At 33.5% G+C, this 23,883-nt stretch overlaps 1 protein-coding gene across 1 annotated transcript; it reads left to right on the forward strand.

Moving 5' to 3' along the window:
- Positions 1–1,265: 1,265 nt before the first annotated feature.
- On the forward strand, positions 1,266–21,548 carry LOC132545100 (uncharacterized). Its single transcript, XM_060208802.1, has 3 exons — positions 1,266–1,326; positions 17,140–17,203; positions 19,359–21,548. The coding sequence occupies exon 3, from the start codon at positions 19,389–19,391 to the stop codon at positions 20,583–20,585; it is 1,197 nt and encodes a 398-aa protein (XP_060064785.1). The 5' UTR covers positions 1,266–1,326; positions 17,140–17,203; positions 19,359–19,388; the 3' UTR covers positions 20,586–21,548.
- The last annotated feature ends 2,335 nt before the right edge of the window (positions 21,549–23,883 follow it).

Below are 23,883 nucleotides of genomic sequence, written 5' to 3' on the forward strand. Positions count from 1 at the left end.
TTCAAACTCAACTTCGATGACACTAGTGAAACTAGTGCAGAGTATAAATGACAGATACATGTACAATCAGACCATGCGTTCCTGAGGGGTAAGCGTCCTCTTCGTCGAAGATCAGCCGTGTAAATCTTGGTCAATCCGAATAAATAATGTCACTTTCCTAAATGAGAAAAAAGTTAACAAGGGGACCGCCAGGCATACTACACTGTGACTAACAGCAAACACGTTCAACTTCATACCATTCAGGCAGATTTCTCCATGAAATCATTTTTCCCGAGAAACTTTCGCTTTTAACATCAATCAACACGCATTTCTGCCAGCTGTTGACATCTTGCACGAAAATCGTGATATTCGGAACAAGTCCTTGATTATAGCATTAACTGTCACATTTAAACACCATAGTTCGGCAAAGAGATTGTCACTCAAAAATTCAATGTTTTGTTACATCAACCTGTAAAGAAGGGACAGGAGAGTTATATAATATTGAAAGTCAGCGTAGTACTCGGGCACATGTGGTATAGAAGAACAAAATTAAATAAAATACCGGCATATCAACAGAATCAACTAGGGCAAGATAGGGACAAAAAGAAGATCAGGTGTTCCGGAAGGGTGTTCTGTTTCATCAACGACATCCGCCATGCAAATCTTGGTCAATTAATGTTCAAACTTTAAAGAAATTTTATATCAGTGGTTAACAACGAAAGATATCAAATTGCGTAAAAAATGCGGATCGTGTTTTATGTATAATATGTCAAACTTAATCAGACATAAAAAACAATATATTTCATTTAATAGATTATATGTAAGTAATGAAAAATAAGTTGATAGAAAATATCGTTTTTTTTACATGTTTTTATGTGAATTATGTATCGTTTTCAACGCTAAAATACATTTTCTATGTATTTGATTTTTTTTTTTTATTAAAGTACATTTGGAATAAAGTCTTCATCTGGGGATATGTATAGTAACTGGATTAAGTAAACAGGACTACATATAAATGGTATGAGCCAACACACCGGTAAGTAAATAATGCTTCACACAACTGCCTCGTTCGCACCTCACAAAAACGCCGGGAAAAGCAGCGAGCATTGTGTAATACAGATTTTTAAAAATGCTCTGTGTGTAGGTATCGCGCGACCCGTATAGGTCACACTAGGCCGCTCACACTGGAGTTCGTGAACGGACATTGACCTTCCCCAGTCAACGCATACTGCGCATGCGTTAATGTTTATTTTTGTAAACAGACTGACTATCTAGGCCATTGAGAGGCACGGTATTGACTGCGAGTAAGACGTGGTTTCAGTTTAATCAGACATTAGGGTTAATCAGGTAAGTCTTTATTTTTTTGATGTTTACAATTGTTTAAGGCATAAATGATATGTATAGCGTTTGATTCATCTTTGGAATGTAGATCTCAATACGTAAAGTAATGTTAATGTAGCACTATTAGCCGTGCGTTTTGTTTACACTTTAACTATATCAAGAGTTATTCTACATCGTTTTCTTCAGGAAATGACTTTCACTTATATAACAAGTAAACATAATCCTCATTCTGCTAAAAGCACGGGATATACGGGGTACGGTTATCTATTCAAAGCATGATCTTACAGGAAGGAAACTGTATGTTGCACGCTGAAGGTGATATGGACCGTGCACCTATTAATCTCAACTAGTTTTGTCTGTTTTGAATTACGGTTACGTCCTCCGTACAATAGGATTACATAATACTTGGAGACATTATTCGTCTGGTATAACTTATGGTGGCCTGTTACAATCGGGAGAAACTGAAATCTATCTGTTAAAAGGACAGTGATCGAATTTAGACAGGGACGTACGTTGTTGAGCCAGTCTGACAAACGTATTTTAGTATGCAGGTATATGGATTTTATTAGCATATAAAATGCAAAAGGGATTAATCAATATGTTTTTGAAATTTAAAAGTGACTTCTGACGAATTACAGACATATAGTTATATATCGTAATAGTCTCTTGTTGACGTTAAGAGTCTATAAATAGAATTTAACTGAGTTCACATTTGATATAAAATGAGTCTAAAAATCATCTACGTGAGCATATGGCGAGTTAAAATAACTAAAACCAAAATTCCGACGAGTTACCTAAATTAGATATCGATTCGAAACGAATTTTATAACTTTTTTTATCGCATGATGGAATTTTTAAGTAAATATTGTAGTAAAATGACATTAATTTTTACGTAAAACTTGCAGTTACATTGTACATCCACTTCATATCAATGGTTTTCATTGTTAAGTCACAATCCTCAAAGTCGTATCCCATTAAACCGTTTATTACACGCGTAACATGCAATAGTATGAAATGGTTATATTCTCTGAACAGCAACGCAATCACGTGATAAAAAGGGATTTGTTACATGCATATCACCATATAGATAATTCACTGAGGACATCGTTACGACGGAGAGAAATTTAAATACAGATGTTTACAGAAGATGACTCAGGAATTAGTGTTATTGACAGGCGGGACCTTTATTATAGAATAAATGCATTGACAGACGGGGCATGTATTATAGAATAAATGCATTGACAGACGGGGCATGTATTATAGAATAAATGCATTGACAGACGGGGCATGTATTATAGAATAAATGCATTGACAGACGGGGCATGTATTATAGAATGCATTGACAGACGGGGCATGTATTATAGAATAAATGCATTGACAGTGAGGACATGTATTATAGAATGCATTGACAGACGGGGCATGTATTATAGAATAAATGCATTGACAGACGGGGCATGTATTATAGAATAAATGCATTGACAGACGGGGCATGTATTATAGAATGCATTGACAGACGGGGCATGTATTATAGAATAAATGCATTGACAGTGAGGACATGTATTATAGAATAAATGCATTGACAGTGAGTACATGTATTATAGAATAAATGCATTGACAGTGAGGACATGTATTATAGAATAAATGCATTGACAGTGAGGACATGTATTATAGAATAAATGCATTGACAGTGAGGACATGTAATATAGAATAAATGCATTGACAGTGAGGACATGTATTATAGAATGCATTGACAGACGGGGCATGTATTATAGAATGTGTGTATTGACAGACGGGACATGTATTATAGAATGTGTGTATTGACAGACGGGACCTGTATTATAGAATGTGTGTATTGACAGACGGGACATGTATTATAGAATGTATGTATTCACAGACGGGACCTGTATTATAGAATGTGTGAATTGACAGACGAGACATGTATTATAGAATGTGTGTATTGACAGACGGGACATGTATTATAGAATGTTTGTATTGACAGACGGGACATGTATTATAGAATGTGTGAATTGACAGACGAGACATGTATTATAGAAAGTGTGTATTGACAGTGAGGACATGTATTATAGAATGTGTGTATTGACAGACGAGACCTGTATTATAGAATGTGTGTATTGACAGACGGGACATGTATTATAGAAAGTGTGTATTGACAGTGAGGGCATGTATTATAGAATGTGTGTATTGACAGACGAGACCTGTATTATAGAATGTGTGTATTGACAGACGGGGCATGTATTATAGAATGTGTGTATTGACAGACGGGACCTGTATTAAAGAATGAATGTATTGACAGACGGGACCTGTTTTATAGAATGTGTGTATTGACAGACGGGACCTGTTTTATAGAATAAATGTATTGACAGACGGGACCTGTATTATGGAATGTATTGACAGACGGGACCTGTTTTATAGAATGGGTTTAAGACTATTGGGTTACTTAAATCGGCATGTAGAACCGGGAACCTATCAAGTCAACTTCCCTGTAAACTTAATGTTTCCTTATTAAAAACGGATACCAGCATTTTTTGTTGAACCCAAATATTAGAAATACGAACAAGGGATTAGACACAAGTTATTATAACTTATTAAAACCTTCTTCCTATCATACATTTAAAATTACACGATATCCGTGAAATATATATTAACACAAGTAGCCATAGATATATAACATCATTAAAATAATTTTTTTCAAAATCTATTTCTAAATTCGATGAAATTTCGCACATGGCTAAACACAAGAGAGTTAAGTTTCGCAAAGATTTGAACTACAAAACAAAAGACGTTCAACTCTATGGTTAGCTATTTAGGTTTTCCGGGTACAGGCGTTTGGAGTGAACAGGAGAGATCTGATTTTTTATTATATTAAATTACTGTTGTCCAAGATAATGTAAGCGTAGTATTTTAGATTTTCATAAGAGGGTTTTTTACACTGACAAATGAATCATTTTTTTTACATATGAATCATTTTTATATGCATACATTCAAATACATAATAATTTTGCTTATGTAAACTAGTACCTGATGTGTGGTATGGTTAAAGATCTGTGTTAACGTGATCTAAGGGAAGTAACTCGTAATTGAATTGTTACGCATGAACAGCACGTGATAGTGAAAAGGACATTTTGCACAGTAAATATCTACCTGGGTTTTAATGTAATATTGCAGCAGCGCACTATCGTATCTTGATATTGAAGCTAGAATTAAATCGAACACGTTTTAAAGAAAAATTTCACAACAACTGTTCGACTACGATGTTTCTGTATTTTGTTATTTCTACCAGACACACAATACTTCTCTTTAAAAAGGTGTGGTATTGTACCAACTTGTCAAGTTCATTGCTGAATAAGTAAGCTGTATCATGTAGTCTCTTTGCAACTGGCTTACAATTTACTTATATCTAGCTTACATTATTCTCACTGGTCGTTGTAAACTAGGAAAATACAAATGATCAATTTGTTCACGAAACAATTAGAAATCCTGACATTAAGATAAGGATGTATACTTCGTGTTTTTGATCGAAAATATTTATAGTAAAATGTTTCTTGCATGCATTGAAACAGAAACATGATTTATAGTTTCTGAATAGAAACCAAATATATTAAGATATGAAAAAAATTGACATGTTTATTATGGTTCTCGTAGAGTTAAAAGTTAGAGGTCAAGTAAACATATTCCGGGGGACCAAACTCTATTTAAAAACGGTAATAGAGATGGAGATAAAAATACACAGTAAAATGTTATATATAAATGTATCTGTAAGAAACAATTGGTTGTTCATCTGATCTGGTCCTATCTCATAATTATCTTATTATCGAGTTACACAATCTCATGGAACTTTAGATAAAACAGTGGCTGGATGATTGAAGTATAAATCCAGACGGACGACATACAATGTACCGTGAGAACCTCGCTGTCCGCCCACTTCGTCCTGTGAGTTGATATTTGGATTTGACATTTACCAAACACAATTATAGACAGACCATACAACTAAAAATGGAAATGTATTGTGAAAATTATGAGGCTGTCGTGTATCTCTTTTAATTGAATAATGTTGGTAAGCTAATTGGCATTTTTACTGTGTGTGTTATTATACGTTAACGCGATTTGAGCACAACATGGAAGCTATGTAAAAATTCTCTATTACAGATTAGTGTTGAACCAGTAAAATAGGGAGACAGCGGTGTCAGTACAAACATACAACTGTAGGTTAGTGTTGAACCAGTAAAATAGAGAGACTGCGGTGTCATTACAAACATACAACTTTAGGTTAGTGTTGAACCAGTAAAATAACTGTAGGTTAGTGTTGAACCAGTAAAATAGGGAGACAGCGGTGTCAGTACAAACATACAACTTTAGGTTAGTGTTGAACCAGTAAAATAGAGAGACTGCGGTGTCATTACAAACATACAACTTTAGGTTAGTGTTGAACCAGTAAAATAGGGAGACAGCGGTGTCAGTACAAACATACAACTGTAGGTTAGTGTTGAACCAGTCAAATAGGGAGACAGCGGTGTCAGTACAAACATACAACTGTGGGTTAGTGTTGAACCAGTAAAAAAGGGAGACAGAGGTGTCAGTACAAACATACAACTGAAGGTTAGTGTTGAACCAGTAAAATAGGGAGACAACAGTGTCAGTACAAACATACAACTGTAGGTTAGTGTTGAACCAGTAAAATAGGGAGACAGCGGTGTCAGTACAAACATACAACTGTAGGTTAGTGTTGAACCAGTAAAATAACTGTAGGTTAGTGTTGAACCAGTAAAATAGGGAGACAACAGTGTCAGTACAAACATACAACTGTAGGTTAGTGTTGAACCAGTAAAATAGGGAGACAGAGGTGTCAGTACAAACATACAACTGTAGGTTAGTGTTGAACCAGTAAAATAGCGAGACAACGGTGTCGGTACAAACATACAACTGTAGGTTAGTGTTGAACCAGTAAAATAGGGAGACAGTGTCGGTACAAACATACAACTGTAGGTTAGTGTTGAACCAGTAAAGTAGGGAGACAACAGTGTCAGTACAAACATACAACTGTAGGTTAGTGTTGAACCAGTGTCGGTACAAACATACAACTGTAGGTTAGTGTTGAACCAGTAAAATAGGGAGACAGCGGTGTCAGTACAAACATACAACTGTAGGTTAGTGTTGAACCAGTAAAGTAGGGAGACAACAGTGTCGGTACAAACATACAACTGTAGGTTAGTGTTGAACCAGTAAAATAGGGAGACAGCGGTGTCAGTACAAACATACAACTGTAGGTTAGTGTTGAACCAGTAAAGTAGGGAGACAACAGTGTCGGTACAAACATACAACTGTAGGTTAGTGTTGAACCAGTAAAGTAGGGAGACAACAGTGTCGGTACAAACATACAACTGTAGGTTAGTGTTGAACCAGTAAAGTAGGGAGACAACAGTGTCGGTACAAACATACAACTGTAGGTTAGTGTTGAACCAGTAAAATAGGGAGACAGCGGTGTCAGTACAAACATACAACTGTAGGTTAGTGTTGAACCAGTAAAATAGGGAGACAGCGGTGTACAAACATACAACTGTAGGTTAGTGTTGAACCAGTAAAATAGGGAGACAAACATACAAACATACAACTGTAGGTTAGTGTTGAACCAGTAAAATAGGGAGACACCCCTGTCAGTACAAACATACAACTGTAGGTTAGTGTTGAACCAGTAAAATAGTGTCGGTACAAACATACAACTGTAGGTTAGTGTTGAACCAGTAAAGTAGGGAGACAACAGTGTCGGTACAAACATACAACTGTAGGTTAGTGTTGAACCAGAAAAATAGGGAGACAACGGTGTCGGTACAAACATACAACTGGAGGTTAGTGTTGAACCAGTAAAATAGCGAGACAACAGTGTCGGTACAAACATACAACTGTAGGTTAGTGTTGAACCAGTAAAATAGGGAGACAACAGTGTCGGTACAAACATACAACTGTAGGTTAGTGTTGAACCAGTAAAATAGGGAGACAACAGTGTCAGTACAAACATACAACTGTAGGTTAGTGTTGAACCAGTAAAATAGGGAGACAACAGTGTCAGTACAAACATACAACTGTAGGTTAGTGTTGAACCAGTAAAATAGGGAGACAGCGGTGTCAGTACAAACATACAACTGTAGGTTAGTGTTGAACCAGTAAAATAGGGAGACAACAGTGTCAGTACAAACATACAACTGTAGGTTAGTGTTGAACCAGTAAAATAGGGAGACAACAGTGTCAGTACAAACATACAACTGTAGGTTAGTGTTGAACCAGTAAAATAGGGCGACAGCGGTGTCAGTACAAACATACAACTGTAGGTTAGTGTTGAACCAGAAAAATAGGGAGACAGAGGTGTCAGTACAAACATACAACTGAAGGTTAGTGTTGAACCAGTAAAATAGAGAGACCAAACGTGTACATATGAAGATTCATATGAACTTAGAATTTAGAATATTAGGAAAACTGATTATGACATGTTCTGGTTAGAGAAAGGTTAATATTAACAATAAACAGAACACAACATCAACGAATAGTGAAGTACATAAAGGGTCTTATGACGAGTAGCCATTTCATGTGAGATTTCATAAGACAAGACCTAAAATGTTTAAAAGAAAATTTTGCAAGCTTCTCGCCAGAATTAAAACTTGCAGGCGAGTGTTATAAAATCTCTTGTGAAATGCATTTTAATCACATCACTCAGAAAATATCAATACATTTCGATTATTTATAAAGTAAAAATGTGGTGGAAAAAAATCAAAAGCGGCTGTTGCTTCAATTATTGACATGACGTCATTGTCCATATTTGAATGTCAAAATTGATATCCGAGTGGTGCAGTCAATAAAAACGCTCCAAGGCATATATCACACATCTGTAAAAATATTAGAGGGTAAATTTACTGAATGTTATGTACTTATGATCGTAGGTTATCACGAACTCATTTAGTACAATTGAATAAAATAATAGTCAAACTTCAATAGAACAATATAAGGAGTAATGCAAACGTAGCTTACCTCGAACCTGTTCAATAGAATAATATTAGGTCTATACAAACGTAGCTTATCTCGAACCCGTTCTAGAGAACAATATTAGGTCTATACAAACGTAGCTCATCTCGAACCCGTTCTAGAGAACAATATTAGGTATATACAAACATAGCTTATCTCGAACCTGTTCTAGAGAACAATATTAGGTCTATACAAACGTAGCTTATCTCGAGCCCGTTCTAGAGAACAATATTAGGTATATACAAACATAGCTTATCTCGAACCTGTTCTAGAGAACAATATTAGGTCTATACAAACGTAGCTTATCTCGAACCTGTTCTAGAGAACAATATTAGGTCTATACAAACGTACTTTACAATTATTGGTCTATTCGAACCTGTTAAATAACAACGACCACTATAACTACCCATTGTCTCAATCTGCAACTACCCATTGTCACAATCTGTAACTACCCATTGTCTCAATCACTGCAATTACCCATTGTCACAATCTGTAACTACCCATTGTCACAATCTCCAACTACCCATTGTCACATATCATGATTACATAGAGATAAAACGGAGATAATGTCCCTTTGCATCAAACAAAACACTAAGATAATAAATATAATAATCTTATTATGTGTTATTATACTGGTAGTTTACATTGTTTCACATTTATTTCCTCCTTGTTAAATCTTATTAACCTTTCTTTATTTACAAACAGAATAGATATATATTACAGATTGGCTGATTTACATATTATATCGGAACGTAAAACATTCATAAAATGTGAATATTTTACATTCACGGACAAAGTAAAATATGAATGATCAAGAACGGTCTCCTAGTTATTTGAATGATTTTAAATTCTTTGTTTCATCACATGCTTTGTCTGGTCAGAGCTATCTTTCAATACGCAATTTTAACCCGCATAATTGATACGTCCAGTAGAGTTATGACAGGTGAAGTCAACATTCACCGCCTGCCCTCTTTCTGTGGTTACTTTCCTCACTATTTCTGGTACACTGTAACTTGATACTGTATAAGATGCCACTAAGGGAAGGAAGCAATTTAGTGTTGTAAACTTTTGCCCACCTCACCATAAAGTACTTCTATAAAAGTTGAACTCGTCAGAAAGATGGCATATATCAATGTAATATGAGTGTACATCAACGTCTTTGTAGCGTTGTCCGTGCGATAATGTTTTATACGGAGTCGGAGGCTGTACCACCAAATCGATACGAGATTCGAGGACAGACATACGCTGTGTATATACACTGGGTTCAAACGGTCAGGAAAGAGAGTTCACCGCCCACTACTCACCGGCCAAGGACCTTTCGTTAGTGGTTTCAGTTAGAAAAGAGAAAGCCGAAACGCTAACACCATTTCAATATACCATTACGTAATAGATGAATTATGAAGTTATCTCTGTTCCCGATTCATATAACAAGGTGAATTATTAAGGTAACATGTGCTATATTTTAACAAATAACAATGAAGTGAGGAAAAGTGGTAATAATGATCGATATTTCATTTATTCTGTGATTCACATTTATGTAGTTCTGATATCACATTTCTTGGTTCTGTGATTCACATTTCTCTGGTTCTGTGATTCACATTTTTCTGGTTCTGTGATTCACATTTATGTAGTTCTGATATCACATTTCTCTGGTTCTGTGATTGTAATTCACATTTTTTTGGTTCTGTGATTCACATTTCTCTGGTTCTGTGATTCACATTATTCTGGTTCTATGATTCACATTTATGTAGTTCTGATATCACAATTCTCTGGTTCTGTGATTGTGATTCACATTTCTCTGGTTCTATGATTCACATTTATGTAGTTCTGATATCACATTTCTCTGGTTCTGTGATTCACATTTATGTAGTTCTGATATCACATTTATTTGGTTCTGTGAATCACATTTCTCCTGTTCTGTAATTCACATTTCTCTGGAACTGGTTCTGTGAATCACATTTCTCTGGTTCTGTGAATCACATTTCTCTGGTTCTGTGAATCACATTTCTCTGGTTCTGTGACTTACGATTTAGGTGTGTAGTTCGCATTTGTGTGTTGTTTTTTTTTTAATTTTTATTCCTGTGATATTTTGATTCTCATTTCTCTAGTTCTGTAATTCACATTTCTCTGGTTCTGTGACTTACGATTTAGGTGTGTGGTTCGCATTTATGTATTTTTGAAATTTTTTTTATTCCTGTGATATTTTGATTCACATTTCTCTGTTTCTGTAATTAATATCTATCTGATTCTGTGATTCACATTTCTCTCGTTCTGATAATATTGGTGATTCTATGCTTTACATTGTTTAGTTCTGTGATTTACATTGTTTAGTTCTGTGATTTATAATTTAGTTCTGTGATTTACATGATTTAGTTCTGTGATTTATGATTTAGTTCTGTGATTAACATTGTTTAGTTCTGTGATTTACATTGTTTAGTTCTGTGATTTATGATTTAGTTCTGTGACATTGTTTAGTTCTGTGATTTATGATTTAGTTCTGTGATTTATGATTTAGTTCTGTGATTGACATTGTTTAGTTCTGTGATTTATGATTTAGTTCTGTGATTTATGATTTAGTTCTGTGATTGACATTGTTTAGTTCTGTGATTTACATGATTTAGTTCTGTGATTTATGATTTAGTTCTGTGATTGACATTGTTTAGTTCTGTGATTTACATTGTTTAGTTCTGTGATTTATGATTTAGTTCTGTGATTTATGACTTAGTTCTGTGATTTATGATTTAGTTCTGTGATTGACATTGTTTAGTTCTGTGATTTATGACTTAGTTCTGTGATTTATGACTTAGTTCTGTGATTTATGATTTAGTTCTGTGATTGACATTGTTTAGTTCTGTGATTTATGATTTAGTTCTGTGATTTATGACTTAGTTCTGTGATTTATGATTTAGTTCTGTGATTGACATTGTTTAGTTCTGTGATTTATGATTTAGTTCTGTGATTTATGATTTAGTTCTGTGATTTATGATTTAGTTCTGTGATTGACAGTGTTTAGTTCTGTGATATACATGATTTAGTTCTGTGATTTATGATTTAGTTCTGTGATTTATGATTTAGTTCTGTGTGATTTAGTTCTGTGATTTAGTTCTGTGATTGACATTGTTTAGTTCTGTGATTTATGATTTAGTTCTGTGATTTATGACTTAGTTCTGTGATTTATGATTTAGTTCTGTGATTGACATTGTTTAGTTCTGTGATTTATGACTTAGTTCTGTGATTTATGATTTAGTTCTGTGATTGACATTGTTTAGTTCTGTGATTTACATTGTTTAGTTCTGTGATTTATGATTTAGTTCTGTGATTTATGATTTAGTTCTGTGATTTATGATTTAGTTCTGTGATTTACATTGTTTAGTTCTGTGATTTATGATTTAGTTCTGTGATTTACATTGTTTAGTTCTGTGATTTACATTGTTTAGTTCTGTGATTTATGATTTATGATTTAGTTCTGTGATTTATGATTTAGTTCTGTGATTTATGATTTAGTTCTGTGATTTACATTGTTTAGTTCTGTGATTTTTGATTTAGTTCTGTGATTTACATTGTTTAGTTCTGTGATTTATGATTTAGTTCTGTGATTTATGATTTAGTTCTGTGATTGACATTGTTTAGTTCTGTGATTGACATTGTTTAGTTCTGTGATTTATGATTTAGTTCTGTGATTTATGATTTAGTTCTGTGATTGACATTGTTTAGTTCTGTGATTTACATGATTTAGTTCTGTGATTTATGATTTAGTTCTGTGATTTATGATTTAGTTCTGTGATTGACATTGTTTAGTTCTGTGATTGACATTGTTTAGTTCTGTGATTTACATGATTTAGTTCTGTGATTTATGATTTAGTTCTGTGATTTATGATTTAGTTCTGTGATTTACATTGTTTAGTTCTGTGATTTACATTGTTTAGTTCTGTGATTTACATTATTTAGTTCTGTGATTTACATTGTTTGGTTCTGTGATTTTTGATTTAGTTCTGTGATTGATGATTTAGTTCTGTGATTTTTGATTTAGTTCTGTGATTTTTGATTTAGTTCTGTGATTTACATTGTTTAGTTCTGTGATTTTTGATTTAGTTCTGTGATTTACATTGTTTAGTTCTGTGATTTATGATTTAGTTCTGTGATTTACATTGTTTAGTTCTGTGATTTATGATTTAGTTCTGTGATTTATGATTTAGTTCTGTGATTTACATTGTTTAGTTCTGTGATTTACATTGTTTAGTTCTGTGATTTTTGATTTAGTTCTGTGATTTATGATTTAGTTCTGTGATTTATGATTTAGTTCTGTGATTTATGACTTAGTTCTGTGATTTATGATTTAGTTCTGTGATTTATGATTTAGTTCTGTGATTGACATTGTTTAGTTCTGTGATTTACATTGTTTAGTTCTGTGATTTATGATTTAGTTCTGTGATTTACATTGTTTGGTTCTGTGATTTTTGATTTAGTTCTGTGATTTTTGATTTAGTTCTGTGATTTTTGATTTAGTTCTGTGATTTTTGATTTAGTTCTGTGATTTATGATTTAGTTCTGTGATTTATGATTTAGTTCTGTGATTTACATTGTTTAGTTCTGTGATTTTTGATTTAGTTCTGTGTGATTTCTGTGATTTAGTTCTGTGATTTACATTGTTTAGTTCTGTGATTTACATTGTTTAGTTCTGTGATTTATGATTTAGTTCTGTGATTTACATTGTTTAGTTCTGTGATTTACATTGTTTAGTTCTGTGATTTACATTGTTTAGTTCTGTGATTTACATTGTTTAGTTCTGTGATTTACATTGTTTAGTTCTGTGATTTTTGATTTAGTTCTGTGATTTACATTGTTTAGTTCTGTGATTTTTGATTTAGTTCTGTGATTTACATTGTTTAGTTCTGTGATTTACATTGTTAAGTTCTGTGATTTATGATTTAATTCTGTGATTTACATAGTTTAGTTCTGTGATTTACATTGTTTAGTTCTGTGATTTACATTGTTTAGTTCTGTGATTTACATTGTTTAGTTCTGTGATTTACATTGTTTAGTACTGTGATTTACATTGTTTAGTTCTGTGATTTACATTGCTTAGTTCTGTGATTTACGATATAGTTCTGTGATTTACATTGTTTAGTTCTGTGATTTACATTGTTTAGTACTGTGATTTACATTGTTTAGTACTGTGATTTACATTATTTAGTTCTGTGATTTACATTGCTTAGTTCTGTGATTTACGATATAGTTCTGTGATTTACATTGTTTAGTTCTGTGATTTACGAAATAGTTCTGTGATTTACATTGTTTAGTTCTGTGATTTACATAGTTTAGTTCTGTGATTTACATTGTTTAGTTCTGTGATTTACATTGTTTAGTTCTGTGATTTACATTGTTTAGTTCTGTGATTTACATTGTTTAGTTCTGTGATTTACGATATAGTTCTGTGATTTACATTGTTTAGTTCTGTGATTTACATTGTTTAGTTCTGTGATTTACATTGTTTAGTTCTGTGATTTATGATTTAGTTCTGTGATTTACATTGTTTAGTTCTGTGATTTATGATTTAGTTCTGTGATTTATGATTTAGTTCTGTGACATTGTTTAGTTCTGTGATTTATGATTTAGTTCTGTGATTTACATTGTTTAGTTCTGTGATTTATGATTTAGTTCTGTGATTTATGATTTAGTTCTGTGATTTATGATTTAGTTCTGTGATTTACATTGTTTAGTTCTGTGATTTATGATTTAGTTCTGTGATTTATGATTTAGTTCTGTGATTTATGATTTAGTTCTGTGATTTACATTGTTTAGTTCTGTGATTTATGATTTAGTTCTGTGATTTATGATTTAGTTCTGTGATTTATGATTTAGTTCTGTGATTTACATTGTTTAGTTCTGTGATTTATGATTTAGTTCTGTGATTTATGATTTAGTTCTGTGATTTATGATTTAGTTCTGTGATTTATGATTTAGTTCTGTGATTTATGATTTAGTTCTGTGATTTATGATATAGTTCTGTGATTTACATTGTTTAGTACTGTGATTTACATTGCTTAGTTCTGTGATTTACGATATAGTTCTGTGATTTACATTGTTTAGTTCTGTGATTTACATTGTTTAGTTCTGTGATTTACATTGTTTAGTTCTGTGATTTACATTGTTTAGTTCTGTGATTTATGATTTAGTTCTGTGATTTACATTGTTTAGTTCTGTGATTTACATTGTTTAGTTCTGTGATTTATGATTTAGTTCTGTGATTTACATTGTTTAGTTCTGTGATTTATGATTTAGTTCTGTGATTTATGATTTAGTTCTGTGACATTGTTTAGTTCTGTGATTTATGATTTAGTTCTGTGATTTACATTGTTTAGTTCTGTGATTTATGATTTAGTTCTGTGTGATTTAGTTCTGTGATTTAGTTCTGTGATTTATGATTTAGTTCTGTGATTTACATTGATTTAGTTCTGTGATTTATGATTTAGTTCTGTGATTTATGATTTAGTTCTGTGTGATTTAGTTCTGTGATTTATGTTCTGTGATTTACATTGTTTAGTTCTGTGATTTATGATTTAGTTCTGTGATTTATGATTTAGTTCTGTGATTTATGATTTAGTTCTGTGATTTTTGATTTAGTTCTGTGATTTATGATTTAGTTCTGTGATTTATGATTTAGTTCTGTGATTTATGATTTAGTTCTGTGATTTACGTTGTTTAGTTCTGTGATTTATGATTTAGTTCTGTGATTTATGATTTAGTTCTGTGATTTATGATTTAGTTCTGTGATTTACATTGTTTAGTTCTGTGATTTACATTGTTTAGTTCTGTGATTTATGATTTAGTTCTGTGATTTACATTGTTTAGTTCTGTGATTTGATTTAGTTATGTGATTTACATTGTTTAGTTCTGTGATTTTTGATTTAGTTCTGTGATTTATGATTTAGTTCTGTGATTTATGATTTAGTTCTGTGATTTATGATTTAGTTCTGTGATTTACATTGTTTAGTTCTGTGATTTACATTGTTTAGTTCTGTGATTTACATTGTTTAGTTCTGTGATTTATGATTTAGTTCTGTGATATATTTGTATCGAGTTCTATGATTTACAAGTTTGATTTACACTATATTTTTGTGATAGACTTTAAAAAATCGAAACTGGGAACCAGAGCCTAGTTCCGTTTAACCTCAAACGGAACTCGAGTTTGAATGTTAGTTCCGTATAAGACCCGTTTCTTTTCAAAAACTATGGTAGTCTTTATTTCTATCGGAAAGGTTGCGAGTTCGATTCCTGTACCGAATTAGAATTACATCATGTGTATTGGATCTGCCGTTTTGTCACCAACATACGTTTTCCTTAAACGGAACTATGATCTGGTTCCTAGTTCCGTTATACAGGACTAAGAACTGAGAACCAACTTCAGCTTCTTCCTGTTTCGTTGGTTGCAGTCGTACAGTTTTTATCTAGCACTGTTTCTTATTATCACATTTGACAATGACAGACGTCGGTACTATCTGTCTATATAGCACCATAGAATTGTGTTAAAGTGGTGTACAGGAAAGAGGATTTGGGAATAAGTGAGTAGATGAGGTGTAAGAATACACTTGTAAATGTATATATACTACAGTCCTTTACTTTAAGCTTTCCATCAAGTCCCAGACACATTATTCTCATAAAAATCAATTCTATAATATTTCTCATCTCAAATTTTGGGATTCAATTATGCATCCAGAAAGGAAAAAAATATATATATATATATATCAATGTTTAAAGACAAAAACAGAATTAAAAGATATGAAACCATTCCTTATTATCAGATACGTGTATGATTCACCGTGATTTATAAGGGAGAATAGACTGACGTGTCTCCAAATTAATATCTGTTTTTAGTGGGAATACTATTATGTATGTGTAATTTATACACCATGTTGGATGTCTGATTGTATCATAAAGAACTATAAACAGGAAATGTTTAGAATCCTCGCATTTAACAAATTCAACATCTGTTCTGTTGACATCAATAAAAGTGACAATTTTTACAGGAAAGCGAAATCGCTACCGACTTAATCTTATCTGAGACCATTTCATAATCATACCTGCACATAAACCGCGTCTTGGGGAAAACAATGAAAATTCGATGTACATGCTAATCAGTAATATTGGATTTTATTGCTGGTAATATCGCGAATTAATTAGACAAAGAATCAGTAATATTGGATTTTATTGCTGGTAATATCGCGAATTAATTAGACAAAGCAATTGACATCCTGAAAAGTAGCATGTGATTTTATCTGGACGGGAAGTTCAGTGTAATGCTGCATATTTATATAATGCTGAAATGACAATGTGTCACCAAATGCATTCACGTAATTAATAATCCCAATCGCCAAATAAAAACTCGTTAATAAATAGCCCTGCGTCTGTCTCCGGTCAACTCGAGGATAAATGAGACTTAAAGCTTTAAGTAGTAGACGGCATTGTTCTCCGCTGGCGATAGGAATGTATATATAAATAAATAGAGTTTATGGACTACAATAAGGTAGGCTTGGTTAGGTAGTATGATCAGAACACGGGGTCTCCGGCAGGTCAGTTCAGGACAGCGGCCGTGTAGTTGTCTCACAACTATATCGTACATTCACCTACCTAATCAATGGAGGTGGTCGGCACTGCGCACGCTCCACACCAATCCAGCCTAACGGGGTGAAAAGTTTAACTCTATACAGTATGCTTATCTTACGTTATACGTATTGTAAAAAATAGCGAGTGAGAGATGATACAAACATCCATTTTATGTCATTGCAGGTGCTTTATAAAATACTTCGGCTACCCTTTGTGACGGAGACGTGGTCCTCTGTAAACCACCCAGGTATGCATTATATACATATTTATAATTTTGTGGTTGTATTTGTCGATAAACCTGATAAACGATATATTTGATTATCGTATATATATATATATGTGTGTGTGTGTGTATACATATATATCTATGTAATTATACGTCACACGTTCGGAATAATACAAAATGTTGATTTCAGATTTTTTTTTCTTGTATACTGCAAATATATATCTATAATAAGAACATTAAAAAGTTTAGTCAGCTGATTAATAAATGATAGTGTATTGTTTGTAAATAAATATCTGTATTTTGGTTGTAAAAGCTGTTTTAGTAAACAAATTATGTTTGAAAAATCCGATAGAACTTGACACACGCTATTATTTCTGGATTTTCCAGTCAACAGCTGGGTAGTAGTACAATATCAAAACATATGACAGAATATCAGTGATATGTTTTTGTTAGAATATGTTATATCTTTGTCAGAATATAAGTTCTACATTTGTCAGAATATGACTTTGACATTTGAGACTGGAAAACTGATATCATTATATAAAGACTGAAATACAGATAGCATATATCCATAACTTAAGTAGATCAAGCTTGTTTACGTGAAATACCTACAGTAGATATATGTTATCTATAGATAAGGAAATCTACAAGAATTTACATTTCATATAAGGGTCTTGATACAATGAGCCAAAGAGTTTTCCATCTTACCATGCCCCTGTTTAGGTAACGGGAAATTTCTAGATCAGTTTCATATATCTCACATAATTGAAGTCATAATTCAAAACCACTATTTTCACCTTCCAAGCACATTTTCGATGGGTGCATGTACCATAATGACACCAGCAAACAATGGGAAGGGAGAAAACTCAGTTAACAATAGGAAGGGAGATAACTCAATTTTTAATTTTCAAAATTTAGACAACCAAATATTCCGTCAATGTTATTTTTGCAGTCTGAATGTACAACTTTACCAGAACGAGTATTTGTTAAATATACTGGTTTTATTCTACTATTGCGTTGTAAAAGTGAACGTTATAATGAAATACTGAAAAATCATGCAGAATCACAATAAATATTACGATAGGAGGGGCAGAGTAGGACTGTTTTTTAACCTTTTCAGGTATTAATTTTACAGGTGACGAAAGTATCACACTATTCACGAAAATTTCCAATCAATAGAAAGGATGGGGAGATGATTTTATATCTTACAATAATAGACAGTAATAAACATAACTGATTATCACAGTATCATTTTTATTGGGACTAAAAGATCGATATCGTTTTTACCTGATATAATTATCACTGTGGTTGGAAATTATCAATTTATTGCAATGTTTAATTAAAAATTCTTGTCGTTATTCTTAGATTTACAATTTTTAGCCTACAAGTTGTTGGTATATAACCATAGATTGTTTGTAAGAAAAAAAAGGTGGATTAACGTGAAAATTTGGTTATTAATAATCTAGTATGATGTTACTGTTTGGAGGATTGTCTCAACATTTAGAGTGAATGAGTCACTGTGGTATAACTGAAGAGTACGTCTCCATCCTACATATTCCTGACTCATTATGTGTCCTTCCCCCCCACTAGATGTAACACTGTCATATAACAAACATTGATATTCATGTTCATGTCTCCTGTTATATACTGGTCGATTCAAACCTCTTCCTTAGTCATTCTGATACTGTTTACAAGTCTCCTGTTTGCACGTCCTAGTCTTATAATGATTGCCTACCAATTACATATCTATTTGACTTTTCTTTCGGTCAGTTTAGATCACTTTATATTTTCCTCTATTGCCTCCTCGGTTTGAAATTTAGGCCTTTAGCATCACTGCCAAGGCAAAGAAGGACCAAACCGCTGTATCATACAATTTAATTAATTTTTTGGCTCTGTTGTATCTTATTTAATTTTTATTAAAAGTGCTACTCACTTGTGTGTCTTTTTATACTGATCTTATTTTTATTCTGAAAATTTCCTTTTCCATGTCGTGAATTACTCCTTAAAATTGAGGCGTTTTGCAGTTCGAAAAGTCTTCATATTCTCTTCTTTTTAGTGCCGAAAAAGACACGTGAAGCTTTTACGTATTTTACCGTTTATTTTTGATGTTTTATAAAAAGAAGGACATTGTTATATTGATGATTTGAGATTAAGAATATAAAGATTTTTGTTATAGATTGGCGTCATCGTGTTCACGACAGTGTGGATGGAGAAACCTCTAGACCTGAGTCATCGTGAGGACGAAACAGAAGGGGACAATATGGAGGACTTCCCAAGCCGTGACGACCCTATATGCCAAGTAGAGAATTGTAACTGCCCCCTAAAACATATCATACAACTGGACAGCCAAAGACGATCGTCTCCTAAAAGTAGTTCGGAAAATGACCAACAACAGCAGACGATGGACAATAGACAATATCCTTTCTACAATAACTTCATCACTTCAAGTCAGTTCAGCCAGCGCTCCGTTACCTCGTCCGAATATTTCAACCCCAAGCGTCGACGTGTGAATATGTATAATGAAGAAACGGGACAATGTTCTGTCGGTAATCGCGCAGCAACCGCTCCAGATAACAACGTCACTTCCTGTAACGGAAGCAGGTACGACCAATCAAATAGTCCGTATTATTGCGCGTATAACCAACAAATCGTGGACTGTGATATAAACAACGGTAAAACTGGTTACCATGAAAATAAAACCGCGTTAGATTCGAGAGTGTCGTCTATAGGTGGCGCTTCTACTGCATCAAACGGCGGGCAACATTTAGACTTTGAGCCATGTCAGCGAGCGCGAAGCAAAAGTGCTACGCTAATGCCCATGCTGCCAAAGAAGAGGGGTATAAAACGATATTCTCCTGATCCAAACCAGGAACAGGCTGCTTCTTCGCGACACGGCACTGAAATCAACAGAAAATCACGACAGGCAACTTCGTCCATGAAGTCGAAGACGGACTCTCTCCTTCTTCCGGCGGCAAGGTTGTCACCTTCCCCCACATCAACGATCTCCTGTCCTCCAATTGTCCCAGCAAAGCCCCCAAAGTATGACGCAAAGTCCATCAAGGCGGACATGATTCGTGAGATTGATAGTCAGAAAGAGGACGATGAAGATGTTGAGACGTTCAGGAAGAAACTCTTCGACTCCTTCATGAAAAAGAAAGACCTGTCAAAAGCCGAAGATGAAAATAAGACGCCACCTGTTGTGGAAAAGAAACAAGATGAAGTTACTCATGCTAATCCAATGACATCACTTGACTATCTGATATCAAAAACATTGATGGAGAGTGAAGATAAGCCTTTTAAGGCACGAAATAATCACATTCACGAGATTATACGAGGCGAAAAGAGGGGCCGACTTTGTCTGATGGACCTGGTGGAGCTCCAGGTCGAAATGGGTCTAGCATAATATCATTAGGTTTAAATGTGCAGAGTGTGAATGTGTAGACTCGATTGTTATTTATTGTAGAATCACATGCATAAGATAGCGTCATAGTTGAATAGTGTCTGTGTCTATAACAGTAGTAAGCGTTTCATTATTTGTGATAAGATCACTACATCACCCTTCATAAACACGATGTTGTAAGTACTGGAAGGCGGTTATATCAGGCGTCAAGTTAGCGTCAAATTGTAACTAAATGTCATGCGTCAAATAAGCGCGGCATGTCAGGTGTCAAGTTATCGTTAGGTTAGGACTGCATGTCAGGTGTCAAGTTATCGTTAGGTTAGGACAGCATGTCAGGTGTCAAGTTATCGTTAGCATGTCAAGTTGGCGTCAAGTTACTACTTCATGTCAGGCGTCAATTTAGGACTGTATGTCAGGCGTCAATATAGGACTAATCTTAGGCGTCAAGATAGTGCTACACGTTAGGCGTCCATTTAGGATTACATGTCAAGCGTCAATATAGGATTATATCTCAGTCGTCAATTTTACAATTTCTTAAAGAAATATTTGTTAAATGTGGTTGTTTTTAATGAAAGTGTATGTGTGGATAAGATATATCCTATTACTGTTATGTATGTACAATGCAAGTCACTTTGAACAGCTTGCAAATATTATTGACTTCAAATTCTGTTATTGTGACACAATTTCAGATTCTTTACGATCAAATTTATGTGATGTTATGATTGTATCTTTAAGCTCTCTGATTATTGATTCTCAGATATAACTATCAAAAGTAAAAAATGTGTACCGTGTCTTTCCACTGTGTCGTAAACATTGGCACAGAAAGTTGAAAAGTTAATAAATATCACAGATGTTGTCAACGTCAATGAAACATTACAGGACAATAAATAGTTTTACCTCTGTATATACCACGTCTGTAATCTACTGAAAACAGCTGTATTAAACGCACTGTGTTGTGGAAACATCGCAAGCATTGCTTGTCTTGTTGATACCAAAATACCGTAGATCTAATTAACTGTCTTTTTTCAAGAAATAGTAAGAAAAGCTTAATTTTACTAGATGTATGTAGATTTTTATTTCGGCACTATAATTATATGTATCTACGCAATGTAACGCCATATCAATCTCTTCCCTTAGGACAATTAAATAGGTAAATATTTAGCTAAAGTTATCGTTCCTGATATATTTTACTTATGTATATCTGTGACTATAGAAGAAAAAAAGCCAAAGTAGATTTATCCTTTCAATGTGTCATTTGGATGGCGTCTTATGTTCACATTCAAAATACACCGGTAATATTAGTAAGAAGCGAAGTGTATATCATTATGTAAAAGGAGAGGTCTTTCCTTCAACTTTCGGAATATGTTTGTGTTCATATCTCTTTGCTAGATTCTTGCCGAGAAGAGCAGAATGGGCTCTCTGACTGTGGGTAGATGTTAATCGTTATGAAGTTATAGTTATTTAGGGTACAAATACTGTGTAGTGATTATACAATCTCAATTTGATACCAAGTTCTTGATAATGAGGGGAAGTGGACGGACTAGAAAGCTTTTTGTTTAACATGTGCATAGAACCGCGTGTTTTATCTCTAAACATGTACTATATCTATATATGGAGAAAATGTTTTCATATCTTTTTTTGTTTTATTCGGTGTGAATGTGATTAAATCAAATATGACTGGGCATATTTTCCATATGTGTATTTTCATTACGTAAATTATATATGATGTTAAATATGTGTGACACTCAAATAAAATGTTATTTCATTATAACATACCACATGATCAGAATGTTGACTGGTCACGAGACGGTATAGATGCAATATTGGGTTTATTGGTTGAAATTTAAACGAAATGAATGTACGGCAATATAGTGCTAGTTTCATAGTTATGGATGGTATTTCAGAAAGAGATCTTTGAGGATGAAGTTTTTGGTGATGTTTTTCTCGGTATTCCTATGATAGCATCCTCTATAACGTTTTACACGACTTGACAAGCTAATCGAAAATCGTTTTTATTAAATCGTCTTGTCTTGAATGGTTCTCCTAGTCAAAATTTATTTATAATTCTAAACTCATGAAAGAGTTCTGTGATACCTGTCTCGTCCTACTGACGGATCCCGAACCGGTGACACAGCTTTAGCACTGCTGTAAATAGGCTAGACTTTTTCGCTGTAACCAAAGTTCTGACCAGATTCTTAAACTTGACCAAGGATTGGTGCGATACGTGTATTAAAGATCGTCACTCTGAGTTACATTATCATTGTGTATATGATCTTGACAGGTCGAATTCACGTGGCAGGTACTTATCAGTTGCCGTGCCACTTCAGGAAAAGTATGCCATTTCCCCACCTCTGTTTCTTTATAGTTTATTTGATCTCCCTACGACCCATAGATGTAGGAGTAACAGAGATATAACGTTAGAATTGTTGGGGAATATAACGTTTTGTCTACCCAATAGGTATTAAGTACCATTATAATAAAACACTATATAAATAACATGAATTATTATGTTATTATTCTCTGAAATGAAGTAATCAAACAATTAAAACACAACAAAAACGTAAAACAGAAAATACTTAGGTAGGTACAGATTTTAATGACAATGGCACGACACAGCTGCGGGCCATATATACTTAAGGTTCTTTTATCCAAATTTATATATTATTTAAAACGTGTCTGTCTGATTCAGTATACAGATTTAGGTAGCTTTGATCGTTTATATGATTGTTAACGATGAAAGTAACGATACAATTGTTAGAGCATGACCATTTGATTATGATTGTTGACTTTGGCAGATTTTTAATCTTCGTTAACATGAATAACGGTGAGATTTTTAATCTTCGTTAACATGAATGACGGTGAGATTTTTAATCTTCGTTAACATGAATAACGGTGAGATTTTTAATCTTCGTTAACATGAATAACGGTGAGATTTTTAATCTTCGTTAACATGAATGACGGTGAGATTTTTAATCTTCGTTAACATGAATAACGGTGAGATTTTTAATCTTCGTTAACATGAATAACGGTGAGATTTTTAATCTTCGTTAACATGAATAACGGTGAGATTTTTAATCTTCGTTAACATGAATAACGGTGAGATTTTTAATCTTCGTTAACATGAATAACGGTGAGATTTTTAATCTTCGTTAACATGAATGACGGTGAGATTTTTTCAATCATTGTGAACATGAATGACGGTGAGATTTTTTCAATCATTGTGAACATGAACGACGGTGAGATTTTTAATCTTCGTTAACATGAATAACGGTGAGATTTTTAATCTTCGTTAACATGAATA

Source organism: Ylistrum balloti, unplaced genomic scaffold, assembly GCF_031769215.1.
Source record: "Ylistrum balloti isolate Yb309-2 unplaced genomic scaffold, AGI_CSIRO_Ybal_v1 Utg369562, whole genome shotgun sequence".
NCBI classification, from domain to species: Eukaryota; Metazoa; Mollusca; class Bivalvia; order Pectinida; family Pectinidae; genus Ylistrum; species Ylistrum balloti.